General features: G+C 52.8%; 2 protein-coding genes and 1 pseudogene across 8 annotated transcripts in view; 2 read left to right on the top strand and 1 right to left on the bottom strand.

The window, feature by feature from the left end:
• Positions 1–364: 364 nt before the first annotated feature.
• On the top strand, positions 365–18,276 carry AMZ2 (archaelysin family metallopeptidase 2). 6 transcript variants are annotated; one of them, XM_075562135.1, is made up of 9 exons: positions 365–383; positions 1,974–2,042; positions 2,740–2,829; positions 4,121–4,403; positions 5,112–5,285; positions 5,421–5,549; positions 13,862–14,025; positions 17,100–17,276; positions 18,083–18,276. In XM_075562135.1, exons 4-9 carry the CDS (start codon positions 4,121–4,123, stop codon positions 18,236–18,238), a joined length of 1,083 nt encoding a protein of 360 aa, XP_075418250.1. In that variant the 5' UTR covers positions 365–383; positions 1,974–2,042; positions 2,740–2,829; the 3' UTR covers positions 18,239–18,276. The 6 variants fall into 6 exon arrangements, with proteins under 6 accessions (XP_075418250.1, XP_075418249.1, XP_075418253.1 ...); XM_075562134.1 differs by lacking the exon at positions 365–383 and adding an exon at positions 1,038–1,066; XM_075562133.1 differs by lacking the exon at positions 365–383 and adding an exon at positions 1,473–1,586.
• Positions 8,623–10,880, bottom strand: LOC142460242 (lysine-specific demethylase 2B pseudogene; annotated as a pseudogene).
• A 6,966-nt stretch (positions 18,277–25,242) lies between the features above and the next one.
• Positions 25,243–26,963, top strand: part of ARSG (arylsulfatase G) — a 129,020-nt gene continuing 127,299 nt past the window's right edge. For both annotated transcript variants that reach the window (XM_075562140.1, XM_075562139.1), the window contains exon 1: positions 25,243–25,521. The gene's annotated coding sequence lies outside the window, so the exon portion shown is untranslated. The remainder of the gene's footprint in view (positions 25,522–26,963) is intronic.

Genomic DNA, 26,963 nt, shown 5'->3' on the forward strand with positions numbered 1-26,963 from the left:
AGACTGAACACGTATAAAATGACACTCTTCTAAGGAACTTCAGCTAGGTAAAGACAAGAACAAGACAAGTGCTGGCGTCATCAGGAAACTGTGTGTGTGTGTGTGTGTGTGTGTGAGAGAGAGAGAGAGAGAGAGAGAGAGAGAGAAAGAGAGAGAGAGAGAGAGAGAGAGAGAACATGGAGAGGGCCTTAGGATGAGGAAAAACCAGTCTGCTAAAACAGCTTGGACTTCCTACAGAGTTGCTTGTGGAGGGGTGGGGCAGTGGCTTAGAGATAACATCTTTTTTGTTGTTGTTGCAGAATTGCAGATTTCTGAAGGAAGATTGGACGGGTTGAGAGGACGGAAGTGATATCCAAGGGACAAAGCTGGTCACCTTTGGCGAGGTCGTGATAAAGAAACCAGAGAAAAAGTGATGGTTAGAGGGGGGAAAAGGTTTATCCTCAGATAGGGCTTCCCCAGGATTCCTTTGGGAGACAAGACAGATGGGGGCTTACTACTCCTGTAAAGAGCTGTCTCAGAAACACCCGAGGACAGTTCTACCCTGCCCTCGAGGGCATGGAGTGCGTGGGGGAGGACAGGGCTCCCTTGCAGGAGGATGGAGCGCCTGGGGGACACCAGGGGCTGGCAGTACAGATCTGCAGGTCGTTGCCAGCACTGGGGGGCGGGCACCAGCTTGTCCTGCCATCTGCGGAGTGCTGGGATGTAAGAGGGGGGCAACGGGGTGCCCACACTCGGATGCACTCTGGACCACAGCCCGGTCCTCTCCTAGCAGAGCCTTGGCTACCTCGCCGCCTCCTCCACCTGCGCCCGCCGAGCGCCGGGAAAGCCCCGCGCTGACGTCACCCGGCGGCGCGCCCAACGTCGCGTCACCCCGCGGCGACGCGCAGCTGTCCTGGGGCGAGCGGCTCCCATTAGCCACGCCCCGGGCGCGCCGCCAGCCCGCGGCCCGCCTGCCCGCCCGCCCACCGCGGCCTCCGTTGCCCAATAGGCGCTCCGAGGCCGTCGGTCTTTTTCGTGACGGAGCCTCGTGGCGCAGTGGTTACGGCGCCAGGCTGCTGACGCAGAGGTGGACGGTTCAAACCCACTCGTGGGCCGGGGACGGGGCGGGAGAGAAAACCGTGGGCAGTCAGCTCTGGGGAAACCTGAGGGGCAGTTCTACCCTGCACCCGCCCCCCGCCCCCCATAGGGGCACCGTAGTCGGGGCCGACTCCCCCGCGGAAGGAGACGGTCAACACCTTTCTCCCGCCGCTGCCGCTGGTGGACTGCCAGCCGTGCGCTTTGGCCACTGCGCCACCAGGGCTCGTCCGCCTCGCCCCCTCCCCCAACACCCGCCCAGCCTCCCCGGAGAGGGGGACACTCGGGTTAGGCTGGTGGTGCCCCACTCGGGGCGGAGGGGGTGTCGACCCCTCGCGACGTACCGCCCTCCCAAACCCCCAACAGCGACCCCCGCGGGCCGTAACCACCGCCCTCTCGCGCAAAGGGGCGTGGTGTGGGCGTGGCGCCGCGCGGACGTTGTGCGACGGGGCGGGGCTTCGCGCGGAGTCGACGGGGCGGGGCGCGCACGCGCCGCGGCGGCCGGCGGGCAGGTGGGTGATGTCAGGCTCTGTGAAGCTGCGTCTGGCGCCGTCAGGACAGGGCGGGTTGTCCAGCGTCGGGCTGGCCTTTGGTAGAAGTGAGGACATGTCCACGCCCATTTTAGGACGGGCGGGCGCTGGGCTCTGCTCCTGGGGGGTGAAGGCGAGGCGAGAGTCGCGGGACGATGGCCCACCCCAGCCCGCACCCAACCAGCAGCCCGCGGCGCTGCTGCTGCTGATCCGAGCCCGGAGTGCCAGTTGCTATGGGCAACCAGCTAGGGTCACCCACGCCTTCTGGTTTCCTGAGGATGTTCTGGGTTTAGCACAGAGGCCTGCTGCAGTGACCCTAAGAGGCCTAAGATAGCCTCCCGACTTTCCTGGCTGTGTTGTTCATTTTAGGGTGAAGTCATTCCCAGACATGCCAGCCTTTGCAAGACACACGTGCCAGTGGGAGTCTGTTTCCCAAAGGTGGGTAGCATGCAGGGGACCCTATAGAAGTCTTGCTCCACCCAGCTGTGTAGTAAAGATACTTTGCTTCACAGCCTGAGACTACCCTCCCTCTACAGCCCACTGCCCGTGAATTGGTTCCTGTGCATAGCCACCCCATAGGACAGGGTGGAACTGCCCCCTGTGGGTTTCCAAGGTGGTATATCTCTATGGGAACAGAAGGCCTTTTCTCTGAGTAGCTGCTGGATTTGAACAGCTGACCTTTTGGTTAGCGGCGTAACTCCTAAACCACTGAATCCCACTTATAGAGTGGCCCTGCACTCCAATGCCATTGAGCCACTGATTCTCACTCACAGCAACTCTATTTAAACAAACAAACAAACAACAACTTTACGGCCATGGAGTTGATGCCAACTCATAGTGACCCTATAGGATGTTAGAACTGCCCCTGTAAGTTTCCTAGACTGTAACTGTTATGGGAAGAGAAAGCCCCGTCTTTCTCCCAGCCACCCTACAGTATCCCCCCCCCCAGAAAACCCCCCAAAAGTCAGCCCACTGCCATCCAGTCTATTCAAACTCTGAGATGGAATTCCTGCATCTTTATTGAGCCCCAGGGTTCATCGTTTGCCCATCAATTGTCTGTTATTAAACCAGAGCATGTGATAAGATTGAGACAGAGATGTTCAAAATTGTTTTTCTCTTTTCTAACTCAAAAAAGCTGCCTGGTGGAACAGCTGTTGGGCCCATTCAAAGGGAAGGATGAAAGTTTTGCATAGGAGCGCGGCGTGAATGGAAGAGACCTGCCACGGTGAGTGCTTTTGTCACCTGATGACTTCTCCGGCTGACATGACTTTGAAACCTTGAACTTGAGTGATCTTAAAAAAATAAAATAAAGAGAGTGATCTATCTTGTCAACCCGCAGTTAAAAGTACAGAAAAGGCAGTGCTCACTTTGGTTCTTTTTTGTTTGTTTGTTCTGTGCAGAGCGTCTTTGAGCCATATTTCAAAGGATGAGTATTTTTCATGTGGCTCTAGTGAGTATTGTGGCTCATATGACAAGGTCATGCTGTTACTGTCCGTAGGTTTTATAGTTCCATTTCTGGGAGAGGACTGAGCCATGACTTCCAGGGTCTCAGATACCCTCCCCAAGAAATCGAAACCGGAAATCAGGAAACCGGACAGCATCAGCAATTGGTTATGTGTTTTCTGTTCCAGGAAGAAATCAGAGTTCTCTGTCCAGGGAGGGCAGGAAGGAGCCCTGGTGACATTGTGGGCTAAGCATGGGGTTATTAATGGCAAGGTCAGAGGTTCAAGCCCACCAGCTGTTGAGTCTGCCCCTGTAAGGATTCTACTCTCAGAAACCCTGATAAGCAGTGCCATTCGGTCCCAGAAGGGGCTGCCGTGAGTCGGAACCAGCTTGGTGGAGTGGGTTTCAGATGGTGTGGGTAGAGTTAGGTTACTTGTGTGTGTTTGTACTAGTGTAAAGATGGGCAGTTTGAACCCATCCATCAGCAGCGTGGGAGAAAGGCCTGGCAATCTACGTCTGCCAAGCTGTCTGCCCAGAGAACCCTCCCGAGCAGTTCTGTCCTCAGCACCTCAGGGTGCCGTGTGTCACAGTCCACAGTTTTGTTTTCATTTGTTCGGTGGAGGTCAGGCTCCACAGAAAACCCAACCCACAGTCATTAGGTCCATGCCAACTCACAGGGAGCCTACCGGACAGGGCGGAACTGCCCCTGTGGGTTTCCGAGACCCTAACTCTTTCTGGGAATAGAAAGCCTCACTGCCACTGAACCGATCCTGACTCATAGTGACCGTATAGGACAGGGCAGGCCTACCCCTTTGAGTTTCCGAGATTGTACCTCTTTATGGGAGTAGAGGGTCCCATTTGGTGGTTTCGGACTGCTGTCCTTGTGGATTGCAGCCCAGTGCATAACCACTACCCCACCGGGGCTCCTAGCATGGGAATGGAATGCTGCCTCTTTCTCCCGAGGAGAGGCTGGTCTCAAACGGACCTCGTGGTTAGCAGCCCAAGCACAACCACTACCCCACCGGGGAAGCCATTTCCTTCCCTGTTTGACCGATTTGCGGCTTCCCTGGTAGATGCGAACCATCCGGCACTCTGAACAGACCCTGAGAACAGCCCTCATTTCCAAGACCCCCGAGCTGGTGGCGCAGTACGAGAGCTTCGATGCCGGGGAGCTGCGCCTCATGAATGAAGCCTTTCAGCCTAACAGCGTGCTCTTTGAACCCATTACCTTGCACTCGGAGTCAGACTGGATGACCTCCCACCCCGAGGTCCCCCAAGACTTTGAACAGTTCTTCAATGATCCCAAAAGAAAGATACCGTCGCCAGAGAAGTGCAGCATCTACATACAGTCTATCGGTATATGCGGGCGGGGCTGTGCTCCTCTCACGGCTGTGGGGGTTGCTGGGTGGATTCCAGTGCACAGCCTTTCTGGTCTCTTCATGGCTGCACTGCTTTGGGCTTTCTGGCAACTGTTGACGTTTTGTAGTTTTTGTAGCCAAGCAAACTCTTTCTTTTCTTTTTTTATTGAATACTTTTGTTGGGGGCTTTTACATCTCTTATCACAATCCATAAATTCATCCAGTGTGTCAAGCACACTTGCACATATGCCACCATCATCATTTTCAAAGCATTCTCTTCCCACTTGAGCCCCTAATATCAGCTCCCCGTGTCTTCCCCCGTCCACCCTCCCTCATGAGCCCTTGATAAGTTATAGATTATTTTTTTCCATATCTTACATCGTCCTCCATCGCCCCTCATCCACTTTTCGGTTATTCGTCCCCCTGGAAGGGGGTTATATGTCGATCCTTAGGATTGATTCCCCCTTTCTCCCTCTACCCTCCCCTAATCCTCCTGGTATCTCTTCTCTCCTTGTTGGCCCTGGGGAATTATCTAGCCTGGATTCCCTGTGTTGCAGGACTTCATTCATATGCACCTCAGTGAGTGCTGTCATTCATCAGTGACATGAGACAGGTGCTTTGAAAAGAGTCCGTTTTGTTTCTCACTTGTAGACTGAGGGCTTGGCTCATCTTAAAGTCTGTTTTCCAATGTCTTTCAATACCACAGGGTCTCTTGGGAACACCAGACTCATCAGTGATGAATATATTAAGTGGCTTAAGGGCTACTGTGAAGCATTTTTCTATGGCTTGACAGTGAAACTCCTGGAACCCATCCCTGTTTCAGCAACGAGATGTTCCTTTAGAGTCACTGAGAACACCCAAAACCTACAAATCCATGCTGGTGAGTCCAACAGTGCTACCGTTGTGAGTGGAGCAAGGCAAACGTGTGTATGTGTGTATAGACATTCACCTACACGTATGAATATGGTATCATACATATGGTATTATGTACACAAATGCATATCTTTTCAAACAGGGGACATCCTGAAGTTCTTAAAAAGGAAAAAACCCAGAAATGCTTTCTGTGTTGTGGGGGTCACAATGATTGATCTTTACCCAAGAGACTCCTGGAATTTTGTCTTCGGACAAGCCTCCTTGACAGACGGTATGCTCCTTTCCATCGTGGTTTTAAAATAATACCCTATTGTATTTTTGGTGAAAATTGACACAGCAAATTTTACACTCCCAACACTCTCACGCAGTGTCCCTAAGCAGACAGAGGCTACCCCTTTTCCACTTCTCTTCTTCCCACCTGATTTTGCTCTCTCTTTCTCTGCCCTCATCCCCCAGGACCTAGGACAAGTTCAATGAGAGAAAGGACAAAGAAATAAGGGTTATCCAATAGCCTTCCAAGAAGTGCTGGGGGCATGGTGGGCGAGCTCTCAGCTGCTACCAGAAAGGCCTGGGGGATTCAACCATCCCGCAGCTCAGAGGGAGGAAAGACCTCACATCTCATGTAGCTTGCAGCCCTCTGGAGCAGGGCTACTCAGCAGCAGCAGAGGTGACAGTCCGTCTGTGCGTTACCCTAGTCTCAGGGTGTGGGTAGGAGGAGGCAGGAGCTTCTGCCTTCTACATGGCTTCCTCTGTCAGCCACTCATGGGCAAGGTCCCTAACAGCTGCTCCTTCCCATCTATTCCTTCAGATTTGAGTTTCCATTTATACGTGGCCACATAGACCCTGTGAAAGGAGCCCTGGTGGCTTAGTGGGTTATGCATTGGGCTGCTAACCACCGGATCAGTGGTTCGAAACCACCAGCTACTCTGCAGGAAACAGATGAGGCTTTCTTCTCTCATACAGTTACAGTCTCAGAAACCCACAAGGGCAGTTCTGCCCTGCCCTATAGTGTCAGTCGAGTCGGAATCGACTTGTTGGCAGTGAGTTTTGTTTTTGATGTTGTACAGACCCTGTCCACATAGTTACTCTGAGACTTGGGTCCCGGCCACCTTCCTGAGGTCTGTGGTGTGAGCCACCTTTATTAAAAATCATTTTATTGGGGGCTCGTACAGTTCTTACCACAATCCATCTATACATCCACAAGCCATCTTTTTCCCCCTTCCTTGGAAGCTCTCCCCTTCTATTACTAACCTAGCAGAGATGCAAACACTAGAAATAATCCCTACACAATGTATTCCTGTATTCAGATATTTAAAATGGCCTCCTATGTATTTGAGTAGATCAGGAAACATCCCTGGTCCCCCATTTTAAAAATAAGTGTCTTAAATATTGCGTGCCGTGAAAAAGACATCACAGAAAAGCAGGAGGAACCTGCCCATGCACAGATGGGGTCTTACCATACATGGCCTAGTTCTCTGCACATTTGCTGAGGCTGGCTCTTTAAAATGGAGAACTGCTTCCTTCTAAAGACACTGCTTTCCCTGTCGTGGGACTATTTGAGGAAGACAGTCTTCTTGCCCCAGGCTGTGCCGTGGTATCTGTCCAGCCTTGCATGGCTAGGGGCTGCCACTTATGATACGGGGCAGGTGGCACTCTCTCCTGCTCTGTCTCAAACACCAGCCAGCATTTTCCTTAGGAGGGCTAAGGAGCCTGCTTGGTTGTTCAAGTTGCCATGGACAGACTGACTCTTAACTTCATGTGTACACAACTTCCTTACAAATAGCAACAGTAAAAAAAGCACGTGTTTATTACTTTCCAGTAGTAACTGAGAGCCACGCTCCAGGCAAGCAGCCTGTAAGCAGGCTGAGTTGTGCACCAGTGCACCAGATCTTCTCCACGTGCACAGAGATGGCTGGCCTTCGTCTAAATGCATCTAGCCCTGCAAGTCAATTAGAGGGAATTTCTGCTGCACACTGGATACCACCTCCAGCAGAGAGGTGGGAGAGGGGAAGAGCATCTTGTGTCTAGAGGCCAGCGTAAGCGTGCACAAGGGCCATTCCTGGGAGCTGGGCAGTGCGACGCTTTCCCAGACATTCTGCCCTGCGCTTGAGGCTGGTTTGCGGAGGGACTGCTACATGGTGGGAGGCAAGCAGTGCTGTTTGTGTTTCTAAGCCTCTGGGTAATGGAATCCTGGGCAGCCGTGCTCCTGGATTGAGCAGTGTTTATGGGGACAGGCAGTGGAATGTAGCCTTGTGTGTGTACACATGGGACCCATTGACGCTTCTCTCTCTTTTTAAGTGGAAAGTGTATTTTTATTAATTTACAAAGATGTTTTTCACATTAGTTCTTGAAAAAAGTAGAAATGAAGTGGAACAAACAGTTTTACGATAACATGACCATGATCAAAAAGGGACTAAAAGTTTGGAAGTTGGCATCCGCAAATGTTGTCAGGTGCCATTGAGTCAGTTCTTGCCCACAGTGACCCTGTGTAGAACAGAACCAAGCAGTGCCCAGTCCTGTGTCTGAGCCCATGGTTGCCGTTCCCTGGAGGCCCTCCTCATTTCCGTTGCCCAGCCCCTTTGCCCAGCATGCCGTCCTTCTCCGGCGACTGGTTTCTCCTTACCGCGTGCCCACAGCACGTGAGACAGAGTCCTGCCGCCCATGCCTCTGAGGAGCACGCTGGCATCAGTTCTTCCCACACAGGTCGGTTTGCCCTTTGAGCAGTCCATGGTCCTTTCAACAGTCTTCTCCAGCCCCGCTGTTGAAATGTGTCTGTTCTTCAGTGTCCACCTGCCACAGGAATGCAAGGCAGTGGGGAACACGGAGGTCGGGTGCAGCAGAGTGACCTAGTGCAGCAGGTCTTTTGATCTCTCGAGTGCCGCTTCCATGAACATTGCTTGTGGGCCCACGCTGACTTGTCCAAACCCTTGACAGCTTCCGCCTTCTCTCTGCTCACCTTGATGGTTATCGGTTGGTCCTCCCATGAGGATTCGGATATTCTTTTTTTTTTTTGTAAAATGTCCTCAGGGGAGGTCTGGGACAACATCGCCGACGACAGTGGCACTTAAATGAATATGCATAATATGGCAACGAGGAAAGGGCCAAGTGAGAAACCTTAGCTGAGAACTCACGCACACGGCCGAGGTGAGAACACAGGAGAGAGGCCCCTCTGGGTTGTGCAGTTGGTACCTCGACTTCCTGCATGGATCTCACCCAGCCCAAGAGCTCAGCCCAGGGGACCCTCCTGAGAGTAAAGGCTGAAGTTGGGATTTAAAAATCTTGAGCAAAAGGTACAAACTTGGCAAGGCATCTCACTTCAAATCATAATCCACATATTTCCCCCACCCTTGCACGTCACTTCAGGATGCACAAAGCAGCGCCCGCCCCCAGAACATGCTCCTGAGGGGAAGGTCCAGCCCACCCTGTCAGGTCGGGGTATGTTCGGGTGAAGTTCTCTACTTGCCCTTGGACTAACTCCGTTTTTGCAGGACTTTCTCCTCTACTTGTCCACACTGGACCCTGGCGGACATTTCTGCTGTGAACTGCTCACAGCCTTCCTTGGTGACTGCTTGCAGCTCCTTAGTCAAGGTTGACAGATATTCCCACAGCGTGTGAAGGACAGGCACTGATCAGTGACCTTGTTGCAGTTAAGGAGTCTCTGGTGGTGGTGCCCACGGCAGCGAGCAGGTTGGTGGACTGGTCAGTGAGGTGGATACAGTAGCTGGGGAGCAGGGGTAGGTGGCGGATGATGCGCCAGAGAGGCATCAGTGATGTGCAGCATCTTGAGATGCAGCTCCACAGTGTTCCAGAGCTTGGTTTGACTGTTCATCTGACTGGGCCTGTTATCCATGGGAAGGGACAGTAGGTGCCATATCTGGGCGTCCTTGAGTCCTTCCACCTACTGGACATCCAGGGTCCAGAGCAGTGGGCAGCTGAAGCTGCACAGGGCCGAGACTGCGATCCAGGAGCAGCCAGACAGCACCAGGTCTTGAAGCCCAGGAGACCGGTTGATAAGCCAGCTCTGCTGTTTCTTGGAGATGTTGGTCCAGCTGAGGTCCAGGGAGATGGGCTGGCGCTGGATGACGCCACGCAGCATCAGGGGTGTGATGGACTTGCAGTGGTTCAGGTCCATGCGGGACCACAACCACTTATCACACAGCCCCAGCGGTTCCATGTCCTGCCCGTGTGCAGGAGCACAGGTAGTTGAAGACAGCCATCCACACCTCCCTGTGCGTGACGTGGGCTGCCCCGTCATCTGGAGGCAATGAGTCAGGTGGGGTGCTGATGGGGGACAGCTGAATCACGTGATGCAGTTGGACAGGGACATGGAGAGCGGTGGCCGGGAGGTACCTCGGGCTAGCTCCGCAGACCGGTGCCCAGCTGGTTTTGCAGCTCCCGGGGGTTGGGGTGAGGGGACTTGGGCGGGGGGGTTGCCGTTGAGGCCTTGCTGCAGCAGTGGGGGCATTCACAGAAACCTAGGGGCCCCTTGGGCTTCTCCCTCTTGCTCTCGGGCTCAGATTTGATGGGCCGGCAGTTCCCGTTGGCCGGGCTGCTCTCCGTCTTCCGGATCTCCTGGTTGAGCTCCTTGGTGGGGAGATGCCGTTTGCAGCAGTTCTTTACCTTCTGTTCGGTGCTGGGCCCAGCCGTGGGTGAGCTGGAGCCAGAGTGGTCGATCTCCCTAGACCTGGGAGGTGCCTCAGGCAGGCCATCCTGCTTGAAGCACTGTATTGGCTTGTTGGCCAGAGTTATCTGCGTTCTTCCAGGACTGCTACTTTTTCCTGAAAAGTGTGATCTTCTTGGCCAGGTTTTAGCTGCTGCTGGAAGTAAGACTGGATCTCCCCCAGGGCCTGAGCTGCTGCCTAGAGGGGGCCTCGGCGGAAGGTGGGAGGAGGAATGGGGGGCACGTAGGAAGGTTCGTTTATGTCTGCTCAGCGCCAGAGGCTTCTCATACTTCCGCTTCCTCTTCAGGTGCATATCGTCTGACTTCCGGTGCAGGCTGCTGTCTGGGGGTGGGGCCCTGCTTGGGGTGCTCATCTGTCCTACACCTGGGTACCTTCGCACACTCACTGCTCCGGCCGGCCGTCTGGCTCCAGGCCCCTGTTGTCGCTGTCCGTCTTCTGCCCTTGAGCAGGGAGCCGGCCGCGTTGAGGCATATGTGAACCCTGGGCCACGCTTCTGCTCGTGGGCTTTCCTTCAGGCACGCCCAGCAGCTTGGCAGCTCTTCACTGACCACCCCCTCTGACTCCTTAAACCCAAGGCATCTGGGTGGATGATCCTGTTAAAGATGTAGCACTCCATGAGCGTGAGCTTGAACTTGACTTCCTCCTCCTCCACCATGTCTTCCTCCCTGGCCTCGCCATGCACAGACATGGGCGCGATGCACTGCTGCGTGATACAGCTCTACTTCATCCGCCAAGGGCACCCGAACTTCTTCATGTCCTTGTAGAAGTGGCACTGGCCGCACTGCATCTGCAAGCAGGACTCGCCCTGGCGACATTGTGTCCAGCGCCAGCAAGCTCCCGCCGTGGTCTGGTTGGCAGTCAACTTCACTGCAAAGCCTGGGGCCCAGCTTGCCCTTGGGCCGATCCCCTGCCCGATTCATAGTCACCATCCCTAGCGCTCATGGACATGGCCCCAGCACGCTGACACGGCTGAGCGCCACCTCAGCAGCCCTCGCCACCAGCCTGCGTCCTGGCTTGGGCTCACTCAGTCCTGCTGCTGCGTGGCCCTTGGACATTCTTTACATGGAGCTGTCATCCACGCTGAAGGCTGCAATCCTTGATCTTCAGCAAGGGCTTCATGTCCTCCTCACTTTGAGCAAGCAGGGTTGCGTCAGCTGCATATCTCAGGTTGTTAATCAGCCTTCCTCTTCAACAAATAGAACTCCAACAGAGAAGGTTAAGTTAACACAACCTCTGATGGAAATGACATCTTCTAGCGCAGTGGGTCTCACCCTTCTTAATGTCGCAACCATTAAATACAGTTCCTCATGTTGTGGTGACCCCCCAACCATAAAATTATTTTCATTGCTATTTTATAACTAATTTTGCTACTGTTACGAACCGGGCGACCCCTGTGAAAGGGGCATTCGACCCCCAAAGGAGTTGCGACCCACAGATGGAGACCCGCTGCTCTAGTTCCTTGTGTGGGCCATCTGTGAGTAGCTTCGTTGCCTTTGATGCCTTGATGGCCAGGCACCCATTTCCACAGAATCTCCAGGTCATGGGAAGCTTGTTCAATCTTGTCAAAGTCACCTCTGTTAACAGCAGCTTCTCCAGAGGCTGTTTTCCAGCCATTTCCTTTCCAGTTAACAACCTGTTCCATCATGCCTTTGACAACAAGCTTGTCGTCGGTATTAATGGTGAGTTTAGCTACATTTTTTGACTCTTTGCTTATTCAGTTGCATTGTAAGAGGCCCTTGGTTCTGCAGTTTGACTTGTCTGTCATCCAGGAATCCTCTCACTTGCATTCAGTGGGCTGCCAGCTCCCCACTAAGCCCCATGGCCAGCTGTGCACCACTTCTCCCATCGTGGCCATAGCTGCTGCCAACATCAACCCTTGGAATGTGTTCTCCACCCCTGGCCAAAGTCCCGTCCCATCGGTCCCTGGAACGGTCCTGCACCATCCTGACCATTGTTCTTATGCTTGAGTCCGTTGTTGCAGCCACTGGAGCGCCTTCCTCCTCTTCACTGCCCCACCACTTGACCACGCACGATGTCCTTTTACAGGGACTGGGCTCTCCTGACAACACGTCCAAAGTATGTGAGTCAAAGTCTCACCGCGGTTGCCTCTAAGGAGCATTCTGGTTGTACTTCTTCCAAGACAGATGTGTTTGTTCTTTGGGCAGCCCATGGCTCTCCCCAACTAGGATGTTACTTTGAGGACTAAGCTGTGTCTGACTGAAGCCATAGGATTTTCAGTCACTTCTTATGCATGTGAAAGTTGGACAAAAAAGAATGATGCATTGCATCATGGCGCTGGCAAGAATCTTGAAAATACCATGCCCAGGAAGTTCTCAGCCTCCATTTCTTCATTCTCAAAACGAGGGAGTAGCACTCCCTCAGGGTTGTGATGGTCGTTAAGATCATGCATGTCAGGTTGCACACATCATCTATGGCACTTGCTAAGAGCTTGATAAGTGTGTTAGGCCGGGTGATCTGGAGAAGCAAAGTCAGTGACACATATGTCTAAGAAAGAACTGTATGTCAAGAAATAATCCACAGGATTACTATGGTCATCTTGTATCAAGAAGGCACCCTAGCCCAGTCCAGTTCAAGTCCATGGGTCCCATACTACCTGGACCCCTCTTCAGATTCGTGTAGCCAAATGCTGATGATGTAGAAGGATGAAGCAGGATGCAGGGAAATCACAGGTTGGTCGTGTGGATCCAAGGCCAGTGAGGAGTCAGCAGGTAACAGCTCCCACGACTGGGTGACCCACGTGTGGTCACCTCTGGTGGCAGCCACGGAGTCCCAGCCAGAAGGAAGTTGAAAGACAGAGAGAGGAGTCTTTCTTATAAAAAACTCACACACCCCACTCGGCTTCTTCAGTGACAGCATCATCAGGCTGTGACATGATTGATAGGTTGGACCCCTCCCCCTTTAGATTTTCTCACAGGCTCAAGTTCACATGAATCTAAACAGTTCAGCCAGCTTTTCAAATCACTACTAACCACGGGTAAGGGGGTTATTATAAAGAGCCCCCTAAAATGGGCTCAGAAATGGAGCATTAGGCACCGAGGCCTGTGTAACGGCTCTGTCCCCCTCCACTGATCCCCACTGTCTCATGGTTTCTTGTCTTGTGGATCGCCGCTTCTTTGACTCTCCGCGTACTTCCGTCTGCGGTTTCACCTGGCCCTCCTGGGTTATTTTCCATGGCTGCAGCCACAGTGACAATCCATCTTGTTGAGCGCCTTCCTCTTTTTCACTGCCCTGCCACTTTACCAAGCACGATGCCCTTGGTAAAGAAGCACCATCTCTGATCTAGATAAATGGTTTCCTGTTTCTTGATACAAATCTTCAAGTCAGTTTTTGATTGGCCCAGCTCACCTTTTAAAATCAGCTACATATATCATAGCTCATTGGTCAATGTGTACATAGATGGAATGTCTTGAGGGGATAGGGCCATATGGGCCAGAATACCATCTCCAAGACACGAGGGCCAGTGGGCAGTCCAGCCTGAAGCCTCATGCTGCTACGCATGAAACCAGGATGGTGGTCCTGCACCCCGGAGGCACCCAGTCATACCCGTGTGGTGTGCATGTGATTATCCTCTGCAGCTCCTTTGGGGCCACTTGATTTGGATGTGTGAGAAAAACAAAACCCCCAGTCCCTGGACTGAAGAACTTGACCTCAATCCTTTGAGTGCTTCAGGCTGGACCAGAAGAATGACAGAGAAAGGAGATCTGATGGGGAAGTGGGGGACCTGAAGTCCTCCTTCAGGTGACTGAGCCCATGCCACTGTGCTCACCTGCAGCCCAGATGCCCTCGCTGACACTGCCCCCCCCCCACAGCCCCCACCGATGTCTCGTCTGCTCCTTCAGAAGCTGCGGTCTCATTCCCCACGCTTTCCCTGGCCCTGCAGGTGTGGGGATATTCAGCTTCGCCAGGTACAGCGATGCCTTTTACAGCGAGTGCCACAAAGGCAAAGGGCAGAAGCTGGTGGTATCTTCCTCCAGCGACTACTCGGTGTTTGACAACTACTGTGTTCCTGAGATCACCGGTGTTTTGCTGCTTCGCTCCTGTAAGGTGAGTGGTTTACAAAGTGCAGCAAGGGCATGGTGGACTGGTTGGCTGGTTTTTAAAGAGACCTTCATCTCCCTGCCTTGTGTGTAAACAGACCTTAATATTATAAATGCGCTTTCTGGTCTGCACACTTTTGATGGCTGCTGTACTGAAAGAATGCAAACAGGGTTCAGATGGAGACCTTCCTGGGGAAATGTAGACTGCCCAGACCCAGTTTCGGGCCTGCTCACCAGCTGTGACTTCCCTGGCTCCCACAGCCTCACCAGCATGTTAACTCTGGGGTTCTGGCCTAGACAGCCTCTCTTTCAGCTGAGGGAGGGCAGGAGGCAGGGTTCTCACAGTAGTCGTGGAAAAGCAGTGCAGGCCGCTGTCACTGAAGAAGCCGAGTGGAGGTTTGTTTTCAGTCTTGTGACGATTATCCGTGTCTTACCGAAACTCCTAATTTGGGAGATAGTGAGTCAGTTTCTCTTTTTATGACATCAAAAGCTCATTAGGCAGCTTTCAGACTCCATGTCTCCAAACTTAGCTCTGTCTGAGAGAAGTTAGATTTCTAAAACCCTTGGCATTTTTTCATTTATTTAGGAAAAAAAAAAAAACCTAAACGACTCAGAAAGCTAGAAGCTGATAGAAGGTGTGTGTGTGTGTGTGTGTGTGTGTGTGTGTGTTCATTGTTACATAATTAGGATAGACTTTAATTTCCCTTTCCAATCTGTCTTGCTTTGGCCACATTAGATGGTATGTTGTTTTGGTAGCTGTTTGAAGTTGTGTCGTCTAAATGGAGGGCCAGCAACTCTTTCCTTTCCAGGACTGGATAGTACATCCCTTAGGCTTTAGAGGGCCACACGGCTCTGTCACAGCTACTCAGTTCTGCAGTGGCCACCACGGGGCCGGCTCTGTCACAGCTCAGCTCTGCAGTGGCCATGCGAAAACAACAGAAGCAAAGCGCTGTGGATGTTTTAGCAAAATATTATTTGTGGACCCTGAGGTTTGAGGCTCGTATATTTTCCCAAACCATAATATAGTTCTCTTCTCCTTTTTTCCAGACCTTTCAAAACATAAAAATCATTGTTAGCTTCTAGGTCATACAAAATACGAGGGGGCTTCCAAAAAGTCATGGAAAAATGGAGTGAAGAGCTAATGGGATTTTCCACGAATATTTTGAGGCCCCTGATAGGTGGTGGGCCGGGCCAACTGGACCAGGCTCCAGGGCAGGGTGCCAGAGATGTAAGAGGCGCATGCCCATCCTTCGGTGCTTATGTGGAGAGCAGTCACAGAAAGCAGTGTAATGCAGGCTCTCGGGGAGGTCATTAGAAGTGCATCGCTGAGCACCTGCTGTGTTGTTACGCACCCTGATGACATCGTAGGTTCCCACAGGGTCGGCAGTTCCAATCCACCATTTGCTCCACGGGAGAAATCTGAGGCCTTGTGCTCCTGTGCAGAGTTGTTGTTTCAGAAACCCAGGGGGCAGTCCTACCATGCCCTAACCGGTTCCTGTGAACCACAGTCGACAGCAGGGAGTTTGCTTGGCGGTTGTACAGTTTATTGTTGCTTACTGCCAGGCCTTGTGCCGACATGTGAGACAGTATAATGTCTAGTGAGGGAGACAGACAGGCAGACAGCTAAGTACAACAGGCTGACCAAAAGCAGTGTGACAAGCACCTGGGTCACGGTCTCCGAGGCAGGCCGCTCAGGAGTGTTGAAGGGTGAGTGGACGCACACCTGCTCTGAGGACAAGAGGCCACATGCACAGAAAGCAGCTGCTGGCCACCAGGTGGCCTGGGAGGGCGGAGGAGCCAGGCCAGCAGCCCCCCCCCCCCCCCGCCTGCTACTCCCCACCCCCACCCTCTCGGGCCTGCTAAGTCAGTCAGTGGACTGGGGAACACTGAATATGAACCTGGCTCACCACCACAGCCCTCCCCTCCCCCTTCCACCCCATACTCTCCAGAAGACCCAGGGCTCACCTCCATTGCCTTGGCTGCCCCTGTGCTGAGGGTTGCGGTCGGGACCTGCGGATGCTCACTCTTTGGGGTTGTTTCTGTGGTTCGTTTGTAAGGCAGCCACCAAACCCACGGCCGTCGAGTGGATTCCGACTCAGAGCGACCCCGGGTCGGGTTTCCAAGACGAAATCTTTGCTGGAGCGGGTAGCCTCGTCTCTCCCACTGCGTGGCTGGTGGGATTGTTCTGCCGACCTTGCACTTCCCAGCCGGTGCTTCACCCTCAGCAGCACCAAGGCTCCCTGTAGGCCAGCCCCTCTCCGTGAAGGCTTGGACAGGGGGCTTCCCGGGTGCCTCTGCCTGCTCTGGATCCACCGAGCTCGGCATCACAGGGCTCCGGGAGGGCCTGCCAGCCTCTCAGGGAGAGTGAGCCTGCCTCCTTCCCCTCGGGTGCTTCTGCCTCCCCGGGAGGTCCCAGACAGCAGCCCACAGGGTCTCTGAAGTCATCCCCTTGCCTGCTCTCTGGGAAGGAAGCCTGTCCCCCAAGTGTGTCCCTGCTCCCATGGCCGCAGACACAGTTCTCACCAGGTTGAGGTGATTCCTCTTCGAAGGATGTTTTTTCAGAATGTGTTCCGTCGGCTCCTGCACCAGCATCCCTTGCTGTGCCTATTCGGCACGCGGTTCCTTGGCGGCCCCTTCACCCCCAGTCCGACTGAGTCAGTGCGTCTGGGGAGGTCCCAGTATCTGGATTGCCGCAAGTAGCCCACCAGTCTGATGTCATTCGCAACCAGGAGCCTCTGCTTCTAAGCACACCTGGTCACATTTGGAGACATTTTCAGTTGTCCCCACGGGGAGGGCTGTGTGCTGGCATGCCGTGAGTAGAGGCCAGGGATGCGGCTTAAACATTCGTTAGTGCCCGAGACAGCCCCTCATTGCAGAGATCCATGCCACCCAGTACAGCAGGGCGCTGAGGTCTAGGAGAAAGAATGCAGGATGAAAAGGAAGGAAGGCATTGAGGGAACACGGGCAGACTTGCAGCTTCGGAGGTGATGCCCACGGGGCTTGTGGGCCAAGCAAGAACCCGGGGGCTGTGTAACTTGATTCGCATGCTGGTGCATAAAGCCCCGCCTGCTTGTCTCGCAGACTTTGACCCATGAGATCGGACACATCTTTGGAATGCGACACTGCCAGTGGCTCTCTTGCCTGATGCAAGGCTCCAACCACCTGGAAGAAGCTGACCGGCGCCCTCCCCACCTCTGCCCCATCTGCTTGCGCAAGCTGCAGAGCGCCATTGGCTTCCACATCGCTGACAGATACCACGTACGGGCGGGGCTGGGGGAGGGAAGTGGCTGTCTGAGGCCCCTCTGGGGAGCTGTCATCTGGCAGGAGAAACGGTGCCGCGATAGCAGGAAGCTGGGGTTAAAAGTTGGCATGCAAAGAAAACGCCTCCTTATACACTCGGTCGGACCTGCCTGCCGGTGCTTCACCGCGCCTCCACTGAGAACCGCAGCTGCAGCAGCCGTGCGCTCACCTGGTCAGGGCAGACCTGTCCCTGGAGAACAGAATGATGCCGGAGGGCCGCAAGGCCCTTCTCGAGCTTCACTCTGCGCGGCTGGGTGATATGCCGTTCTCGCTGTGGGACCAGGGTGTGCTGGTCATTGGGTGGAGAGAGAGGCTCTGTAGCAGAAGTAAGAGGGAGCGTACCCCACCTCCCCCCGTGTGCCCACTCACGTCACATTTTGGGCACAGGGTCAACCCCACTGGAGCAGTTAGCTAGTTGATAAAGGAGCCGCCTCATCTCACCACCCTGAAGCTCCAGGTCCAATTCTGTTAGCGACTCTCTCCCACCTTTTCCCTTGTGCGCACTTTGGACCCTCATTGCCAGGAGTCGTTGGTGGGTTTCGGGCTGTGCATTTTCCCAGTGTGTCATCCAGATTCACCGTCTTTGTCAGATCCCATCTCTTCTCTCTTTCTAGTCCAGTGCCCCTCTTTGTTGAGTAGCAGACGATCACTTCCTCACTTGGTTCATGGAATCTGGATGCTGATGTTGTTCTCTGGCTGGAACGGTCTTGTGCTGGCCGTTAACATCTGTTTCCTGCTTGTTTGTTGTTGTTGCTGTCTCCCAGGCCTTGTTGAGGTGGATTGAAGAGGAACCTGCCGACGTCCCTGGAAGAACACCAAAGCCTGCCCGTGAGGAGGCTGCGAATTGGCCAGAACGGATGGCAGTCTTCAAGGAATGGAAAGAGTGGATAGTCAAATGCCTTGCTGTTCTCCAGAAATAAGGACCTTCAGATAGGAGTAATTAAAATAAAATACTTGCATATTATGCTTTCATTTTGGCAGTGCAGCTCACTGGAGTCAGCCATAGGCGGTCCCCGGGAGTGCCCTGGTTCCCGTGAGTGTCCTGGCCAGGTGACAGAGTAGAGCCTGTGTTAGAGGCCCAGCCCTGACCCACAGCATGTGTGCTCTATCCTTTGGCTTGTAGCTGGGCCTGTGGCCGCCACACCCCCTATCCCTCCCTTACCTGGGTTTGCATATCACAAGAGACTCAAAATAGCCATCACAAGTGAGGAAATAACACTTTACACATTGCTGTCTCTGTCCCTGGGCAAGATCATTAGTCACCATGCATCCGAGGGGGTTGGGGTTCAGTTTTTAGAAGCTACACTCAGCTCTGAGAGGCCTGGCCACGTGGTGAGCTGGTGGGGTGAGGGGAGCGTCTCTGACCACTCTACTCCCATCCTTCCTGAGAGCCTCCCCTCTCCCTGGGGAGGTGCCCACTTGTCTCATCATCTGCTGTCAGTTATCCCCAAAAAAGCAATAGCTAGTGGTGGTAATTACCAGTGTAAACACATGCCCGTCTCTCCAGAGTGACAGTTACAGTGGCACCCACGTCCACCACAGCAGCCAAGTTGGGTGGGGGTTGCATTTGACTTCTCAGCAGTTAACAGAAATGCACAGTCATTGGATCAGTTGGGGGGGGGTCTGCTAGTAGTTGGGTCCGTGGGACTTAGGCTTGTGAAGCTCTTACTCTTTCTATAGATTTAGAGCAGGTCGGGGTTATTCCTGTTCCACTAATCTCTGTCTTGCTGCTTTTTCTCAGAAAGTGTTTCTTTGAAGGGGGTGGGCGTGGTGGGGACGGTGGGATGCCCACAATACTGTGGGGAGCATGAGGCAGTGAACATCCTCCCCACTGCTTCCGGGGAAGCCAACTGCTTCCCCAGCGGTTGACCGGGGCGGTCATCATAGGTGGCACAGGTGCTACTGGTTGGTGCTGATGAGTCGGTTCCAACTCACAGTGACCCCACACACCACAGAGGGCGACACTGCCACCCCTGAGCCATGTTCACAGCTGCTGCCATGTTGGGGTCCATTGTGGCAACAAGTGTGTCAGTCCGTCTGGTTGAAGGTCTTCTGTTTTGATAACCTTTTACCAAACATGATGTCCTCTAGAGACTGGTCCCTTCTGATAGCATGGCCAAAGCACATCAGTTGAGGTCTTGTCATCTTCGACTCCCAAGGTGTCCTCCTTCCAACATAGGCTGGCTGGTCTTGTGGCAGTCCATGGGGATAGTCACCATTCCTCACCAACACAGCGTTCAAGTGCATTCATTCTTCAGTCTGCCATGGTCATTGTCCAGCTTGGGCTGCCCATGAAGTGCTTGGAAATAGCAGTGGTGAGCATCACAGGCTAGCCGTCTGGCAGGGAAGGTTTCACGGCCTTACTGAAGGTCACTCAATGCTAGCAGATTACATCCCCCGCGATCCCATCTCACCATGACAATTGTGTTCTTGGTATTCAAGAAAGGTCATTTTTTTGTGAGGGGCTGGGGACTTTGAAATCAAAATCACATTTTCATGGCTGTCATTTCTGCTGTGTGGTTGGAGGCACAGTTTATAACAGCCCATCATTTTTCTCTCCGTCACTTTCCTGCCTGATGGCTCTGTAGGTCCTTTTAGGAAATGGTGACTTGCCGTTCACATTAGACAGAGGAGACCAGGTCACTCTGAAAGTTGGAGCTTGGACTTTGATAGGTTTTGTTAGGGCTTATTTTAATTCATCCTTGCGTAAGACACTTCTAATGTCAGGTGTATTTGTGTTTCTCTGATTCTCCTGCAAGATCAGTACAGTTTCAGTCCTTTAGTTCCATGTTCAGTTACCCACCCAAGAGAACTTAGATTTTGCTTGGTTTCAAAGTTGGGGGCTAGGAATTTGGGGACGATGGGTTATTTGTGCCCTGCTGTGTCCTGTTAGACCAGGAAGACAAACGCACACACAGACAAGCACACACGTCAACATCTCACTCGGTGCCCTTGAAATGGGGCAGTGGCGGTTGAGTGGTGGAATTCTCAGTGCTGGAGATGCAAGTGTGTGTGGTTCCCGCCCACCCATCCATCTCATATGCAGCCACCTCCCATCTGCCACAGGCATCTTGCATGTTGTGGCGATGTCAAGTAGGTTTCAGCGGAGCTGCCAGACCAGAGAAAGACCTGGCGATGTGCTTGGCAGAAATCAGCCTGTGTGAACCTGAGCACAGTGCGGTGGTCCCCCGGCGATCCTGGGGATGGGACAAGAGGAGTTGGGGGCTGATGGACATGCAGCTAACAACAAGTTGGAACCGGGTTTTATGTGATGGACTTTTGCTCGCAGGCATGCTGTGAAAAACCATTGCATTTACTTCTGGGAAGTTCCTCAGGGTTGGAGGCCAGTGCACGCTGTCTCCGCAGTGAAGTTTTATGCGCGCTGGTTACATCTTTACATTGAGTTGCGTTGGTAGTAGGCCTTCCTCCAAACCTGGTGCCGCGTTCTTTATATAATCCAGTTTGTCGCATGATTTGCTCAGCATACAGATTGAATCAGTTTGGCGATCAGATACAACCCCGACGCGCTCCTCTCCTGATTTTAAACCATGCAGTATATCCCCCTGTTCTGTGGCACAGCGGCCCCATGATCCACGTACACGTTCCACGTGAGCTCAAAGGCCTGATCTGGAAGACCAGTTCTTCTCAAGGCTAGCCGTAGTCCACACAGTTGAATGCAGTTGATACTCGGACGGCACAACCTTGCTCGCTGAAGGTGAGGAGGACCTGACTCACTTGCTGATAATGTCCAAGGATGGCAGCCACCAGTATGAATTGCCACTCAGTGTAAAGGAAACAAAAATCCTCACCCCTGGGCCAATAGGTAACATCACGGTAACTGGAGAGACGGTCAAAGTTGTCGAGGATTTCATCTTGCTGGAATCCAGTCGGCGCTCAGGGACGCAGTCATCAGAATCTAGGGACGGCTTGCATCGAGTACAGTGTATGAGACCTCCAAAGCAGTCGAGAAGCAAGGCTGTTCCTCCGAGGACTGAGACGCACCTCAGGTGCACGTGGAAGTGGAGCACTGCAGGTGTTAGGAAGACTGGAGGGAATTGGAAGCATTTGAACCGTGGTGCTGGGGGCGAATACAGACTGCACTGTGGGCTGCCGAAAGAGCAAACAAGACCGTCCCGGGAGAAGTGCAGCCAGGATGCTCCTTAGCATCAAGGATGGTGAGACTTTGTCTCACGTGCTTTGGACATGTTATCAGGAGAGACCCATCCCTGGAGAAGGACATCATGCTTGGTAAAGCAGAGGGGCAGCAAAAAATATGGATGGACACCGTGCCTGCAACCATGGACTCAAACAAGAACATGCCTGGTGAAGATGGCACAGGACCGGGCAGTGTTTTCTGTTGTACACAGGCACCTAGCAACAGTCAGTCTTCCTTGTTGAGAAAAAAAATAATTTGCCACTTGGTAGCAACAAGAATAACCAAACTCACTACCAATGAGGCAATTCCGACTTACAGCGAGCCTTTCCTAAGATGCAAACAAAAACCAAAGCAGATTTTACCCCACAGATGTTGACCCATTTCCCCAATAACAAATGCACGTTAAACACTGATGTGACCTGGAATATTAGTACCACTCATTGTTCTCCTGTGGCCTGGTCTCAGACTGAAGAAAGTCAAGGGGAAAACCAAGCCTCAGCATTTCACAAAGGCTTCCTTGCAGCTGTGTGAGGGGAGTTTGCCAAGATCACCCATGGTCGTAGAGGCTAGGGCGATGCACCCAGTGAAGCGCTCACTATTAGCCAAGAGGTTGGTGGTGAAGCCCACCAGAGGCAGGAAGACTCGGAAGACAGGACTGGCGGTGTATTTCTGGCAGGGGTCCTGAAACTACAGCCTGCAGGCCACATGCGGCCCACCAAGGATGTTTATTCACGCCGCCGGGTGTTTTTGCCCCATTTGGTTTTTTATTTCAAGATAAGATATGTGCAGTGTGCATAGGAATTTAATAGTTTTTTTTTAACTATAGTCCGGCCCTCCAACGGGTCTGAGGGACAGTGAACTGGCTCCTTGTTTTGTTGTTTTTTTAATCGTTTTATTAGGGGCTCATACAACTCTTATCACAATCCATATACATACATCAATTGTGTAAAGCACATTTCTACATTCATTGCCCTCATCATTCTCAAAACATTTGCTCTCCACTTAAGCCCTTGGCATCAGGTCCTCATTTTTCCCCCTCCTTCATGAACCCTTGATAATTTATAAATTATTATTTTGTCATATCATGCCCTGTCCGACATGTTCCTTCATCCAGTTTTCTGTTTTCCGTCCCCCAGAGAGAAGGTCACGTGTAGATCTTTATAATCGGGTCCTCCTTTCCAACCCACCCTCCCTCTATGTTCCCAGTATCACCATTCACACCACTGGTCCTGAAGGGATCATCCGCCCTGGATTCCCTGTGTTTCTGGTTCCTATCTGTACCAGTGTCCATCCTCTGGTCTAGCCAGACTGCAAGGTAGAATTCGGATCATGATAGTGGGGGAGGTGGGGTGGGTAGGCGGGGAGGGAGGAAGCCTTCAGGAACTACCAGTTGCCAGTCCCCTTCTGTAGAGAGAGCTGGGCTATATGTACCCAGGCAGCAAACAGCAAGGCAGGTCCCCAACTGTCATCAACTGTCAGTCCCCAGCTCCAGAGATGAACGTTCCAATCGTGTGGGCTTAAAGGGACCTCAACTTACAGTGACACAGTCCACAGGCTAGGCATCCCACAGGTAGTGTACCCCTTTAAACTGAGGCACAGAACAACCAAGGTGAGGCTCACTGAGCCATTTATCCCTCTGCCCTTCAGTTAATCCTACTTGTATTTATCGGCCAGGCTGGTACAATAAACTGTCGCACTGAGCATCATCAGCTTTCTTCACCACTTTTGCTTACACACTCGCTTTGTCTTCAGCGGTTGTGTCAGGAAGGTGAGCACCATAGAATGCCAATTTAATAGAAGAAAGTATTCTTGCACTGAGGGAGTACTTGAGTAGAGGCCCAATGTCCTTCTGCTACCTTAATAGTAAACCTATACATATATGCACATATATCTATTTCCCTATCCTCATATATAAATGTATTTGCATATATACATGTCATTATCTAGACCTCTATAAATGCCCTTTGCCTCCCAGCTCTTTCCTCTATTTCCCTAGACTTTCCTCCTGCCTCACTATCATGCTTAGTCCCTACCAGGGTTTCAGCAATTCCTCTTGGTTACATTACCCTTGATCATGCCCAACCAGACCTCCCACCCCCAATTTGGATCACTTGTTGTTCCCTGGTCCCTGGGTTTGTTAACACCACTTCCTTTCTCCCCACCTCCCCCTCTATCATGTCCCCCCAGAACTGTCAGGCCCGTTGTTTTCTCTTCCAGATTGTTCATCCAGACTATCTTTTTTTAAAAAATTAATAAATCTTAATTGGGGCTCATACAACTCTTAATCACAATCCACACATACATCAATTTAGCAAAGCACCCTTATACAGTCGTTGCACTCGTCATTCTCAAAATTGGCCTTCCACTGGGGTTCCTGGAATCAGCTCCGTTTCCTTTTTTTCCCCTCCCCAGCCTATCTTATTTAGACAGACCTGCGGAGATAATAACATGCACAAACACAAGACGGAGCAAAACCAAGCAACAATATACAACAAAACAACAACAAACCAATGACAAAACAAACAACCAAAAAAAAAAAACCAACCCACATGGAAGAAGCACACCAGCCTGTGTAATCATGAGGTATAAGGTATAAGGCATCATTAGAACAAAAAAAAAAATCTTACCAGAGTGAAGGGGGAAGTACAGAGTGGAGAACCAAAGCCCATTTGTCGGCCACTGGAGATCCCCTTACAGAGGGGTCTAGGGGAGGAGACGAGCCAGTCAAGGTGCAATGTAGCACTGGTGAAAAATACAACTTTCCTCTAGTTCCTAAATGCTTCCTTCCTGCCCCCCCCCCCACTATCATGATCCAAATTCTACCTTGCAAGTCTGGCTAGACCAGAGGATGTACACTGGTACAGATAGGAGCTGGAAACAGGGAATCCAGTGTTGTGAGTGGTGATACTGGGAGGGTAGAGGGAGAGTGGGTTGGAAAGAGGGAACTGATTACGAGGATCTACATGTGACCTCCCTGGGGGACGGAAAACAGAAAAGTGGGTGAAGGGAGACATCGGACAGGGCATGATATGACAAAATAATAATTTATAAATTATCAAGGGCTCATGAGGGAGGGGGGAGCAGGGAAGGAGGGGGGAAAATGAGGACCTGATGCCAAGGGCTTAAGTGGAGAGCAAATGTTTTGAGAATGATGAGGGCAATGAATGTAGAAATGTGCTTTATACGATTGATGTATGTATGGATTGTGATAAGAGTTGTATGAGCCCCTAATAAAACGATTTAAAAAAAGAAAACAGCCCCCCCCCCAAAAAAAACACAACAAGAAAGAAAAGCTTTTAGTTAGTTCAAGGATTGTTTGTTGGTCTTTGGGAGTGTTTTCCATTCCAGTCTGTTGGGGCACCACCCCCTGGTCCCAAAGTCCACCTTCAGCATTCCTTGGGGATCTTGCTGCTCCATTCCCTTGCTGTTCTGTTGCACCTCCTTAGTGTTTTGCCTCTGTGGGGTAGGATCAGATTGGGTGCAATTCCCACACTGTCTCTGGTGTCCTCTAGAGGTATGGGTCAGTGAGGGGCGTCATGTCTCATAGTGGGGCTGGCCATGTGATCTGTGGACTGGCTGCTCTAATTGGGGTCATGGTCTTCAAGGCCTGGGGGAACCAGGATGTGCTCCACTCCCCTCCTCCCCCTTCATCAGCACCCGTGTGCTCCAATCAGATATGTCCCTCTCCCAGAGCTGCAGATTCAATGCTGTCTTTTGAACTAAATTCTTCTGGGGTGGCCCCCTGTTTAAAAAGTTTGAGGACCCCTTGTTGGAGACCTTAGGGAACACAGTTCTTGGCACACTGGGTGTTACCCAGCGGCGGGGCCAGCCGCGTCCTCCGCCTAGCCGGCCCTGGGCACCAGGGACCAGCACGGACCTGCCCGCCCCGCTCACTCGTGTCGCAGCTTCCGGCCACCGGGCTCGCTTCCCCTGCGGCCGGCCGCGCAGTGTGGGCCCCGCCCGGGACGAGCTGCGGGACTCGGGGCGGCGAGGACGTGCGGCCACCTCCCGTGCGCAGAGCCCTCCGGAAGTCTGGCCAGTGACGCAGTGAGTGACAACGGGCGGGCCGGGCGTGGGGAGGGGAGCGCGACCGAGGGCCGCGCAGGGCATTTTGATAATGGCAGTGAGCTTGGCTTGGGGTTTTGAGTAGCCAGTGGCGGAGTGGTTATGCGTTGGGGTGTTCCCTAACTTCAAGGTCAGCTGTTCGAAACCACCAGGCTGCTCGCCCTTAAAGAGGTGTCGTCCCAGAAACTCCCAAGAACAGCCCTACCCTCCCTGTAGGGAAGCCGGACTCTACTCAGTGGCAGTGAGTAGCCACAGGAAAAGCCTCCAGCTGTGCGCTCTGGAGGCAGTCCCACTCCCTGCCACTCCACCTGGCCCTGTTGAAGTGTCCCCTCCTGCTCTCCAGTGGGTGAGGCCTGTTTTCTGAGGAGTCTCTGCGTGGAGACATTAAAACAACACAAGAAGAAGCAGATGAGACCAATATTAATAGATCAATTGCAGCCACGGCATCCTTTTAACATGTCCCATAAAACGAACGAGGTGGTTTTCTAATTTTGACTAACTCGTCAAATCCCGGATGTCTTGAGGATTGCACTTTGAACCTTGCTACGTAGTAACCTGATGGCGCAGTGGTTACTTAGTAGCCTAGCGATTACCCTTTGGCCTGCTAACTGCAAGGCCAGCAGTTCAAAAGCACTGGCTGCTCTGTGGGAGAAAGACGGCAGGGCTTGGAGGCTTGGACCATGGCCATGGCGGTGAGTGCTTACCCTTAGTGGATGACTTTCACTGTCAAAGCCACCCCCAACTCACGCCATCATCGCGTGGCTTCTGGCCCCGGTGCCCCGGAGGTTAGAGTGGAAGAGCGTACTGAGGGCTGTGAATCTCACAGAGCAGACTGCCCAGCGTTCCCTCGGAGCACCTGACTGGTTCCAACCTCCAACACGTCACCGCTGCCCCAGGGCCAGGAAGCTTCTCTGGATGCACTTCCTCTTTGGAGGCAGACTTGCTCAGGGCTGGTCACGTGGAGCTGGTTGGATGCCCGTCAGGGGTGAAGAAGGAGCCTGCACAGCCAAGCCTCCTGTGTGGCTCTAAGCCAGTGGAACAAGGGGGCCAAGCCCCAAGTTGCTCCATGCCCGGTTCTGCATTGTTTCCTGGTCCCATAAGCTGGAAAACACCGCCCTGGTCCCCCCCCCTCCCCCCGCCGGCCCCATTATCTATAAGGAGTTAGAGGGTCAGGCCGTCCGCTCTCAGCCATTGTCTATAAGGAGTTAGAGGGTCAGTCCGTCCACTCTCAGCCATTGTCTATAAGAAGTTAGAGGATTGGGCCATCTGCTCTCAGCCATTTGCAGCCTTGGAAACCCACGGGTCGCTCTACGGTCCCAGAGGGACGCTCGGGGGCAAAATGGACCCACTGGCTGTGGGCTTGGCAGGCAGCGAAATGTGTCTCTTCTCACACTATGGGAAAGCCGGGAAGGTTGTGCGAATGA

Source organism: Tenrec ecaudatus, chromosome 10 (genome assembly GCF_050624435.1).
Source record: "Tenrec ecaudatus isolate mTenEca1 chromosome 10, mTenEca1.hap1, whole genome shotgun sequence".
NCBI lineage: Eukaryota > Metazoa > Chordata > Mammalia > Afrosoricida > Tenrecidae > Tenrec > Tenrec ecaudatus.

Coding starts and splice junctions, on each gene's coding strand:
- AMZ2 (XM_075562135.1), top strand. CDS start 4,121: ATGCGAACCATCCGGCACTCTGAACAGACCCTGAGAACAGCCCTCATT. Junction 4,404..5,111: donor CATCTACATACAGTCTATCG/GTATATGCGGGC, acceptor TCAATACCACAG/GGTCTCTTGGGAACACCAGA. Junction 17,277..18,082: donor ACATCGCTGACAGATACCAC/GTACGGGCGGGG, acceptor GCTGTCTCCCAG/GCCTTGTTGAGGTGGATTGA.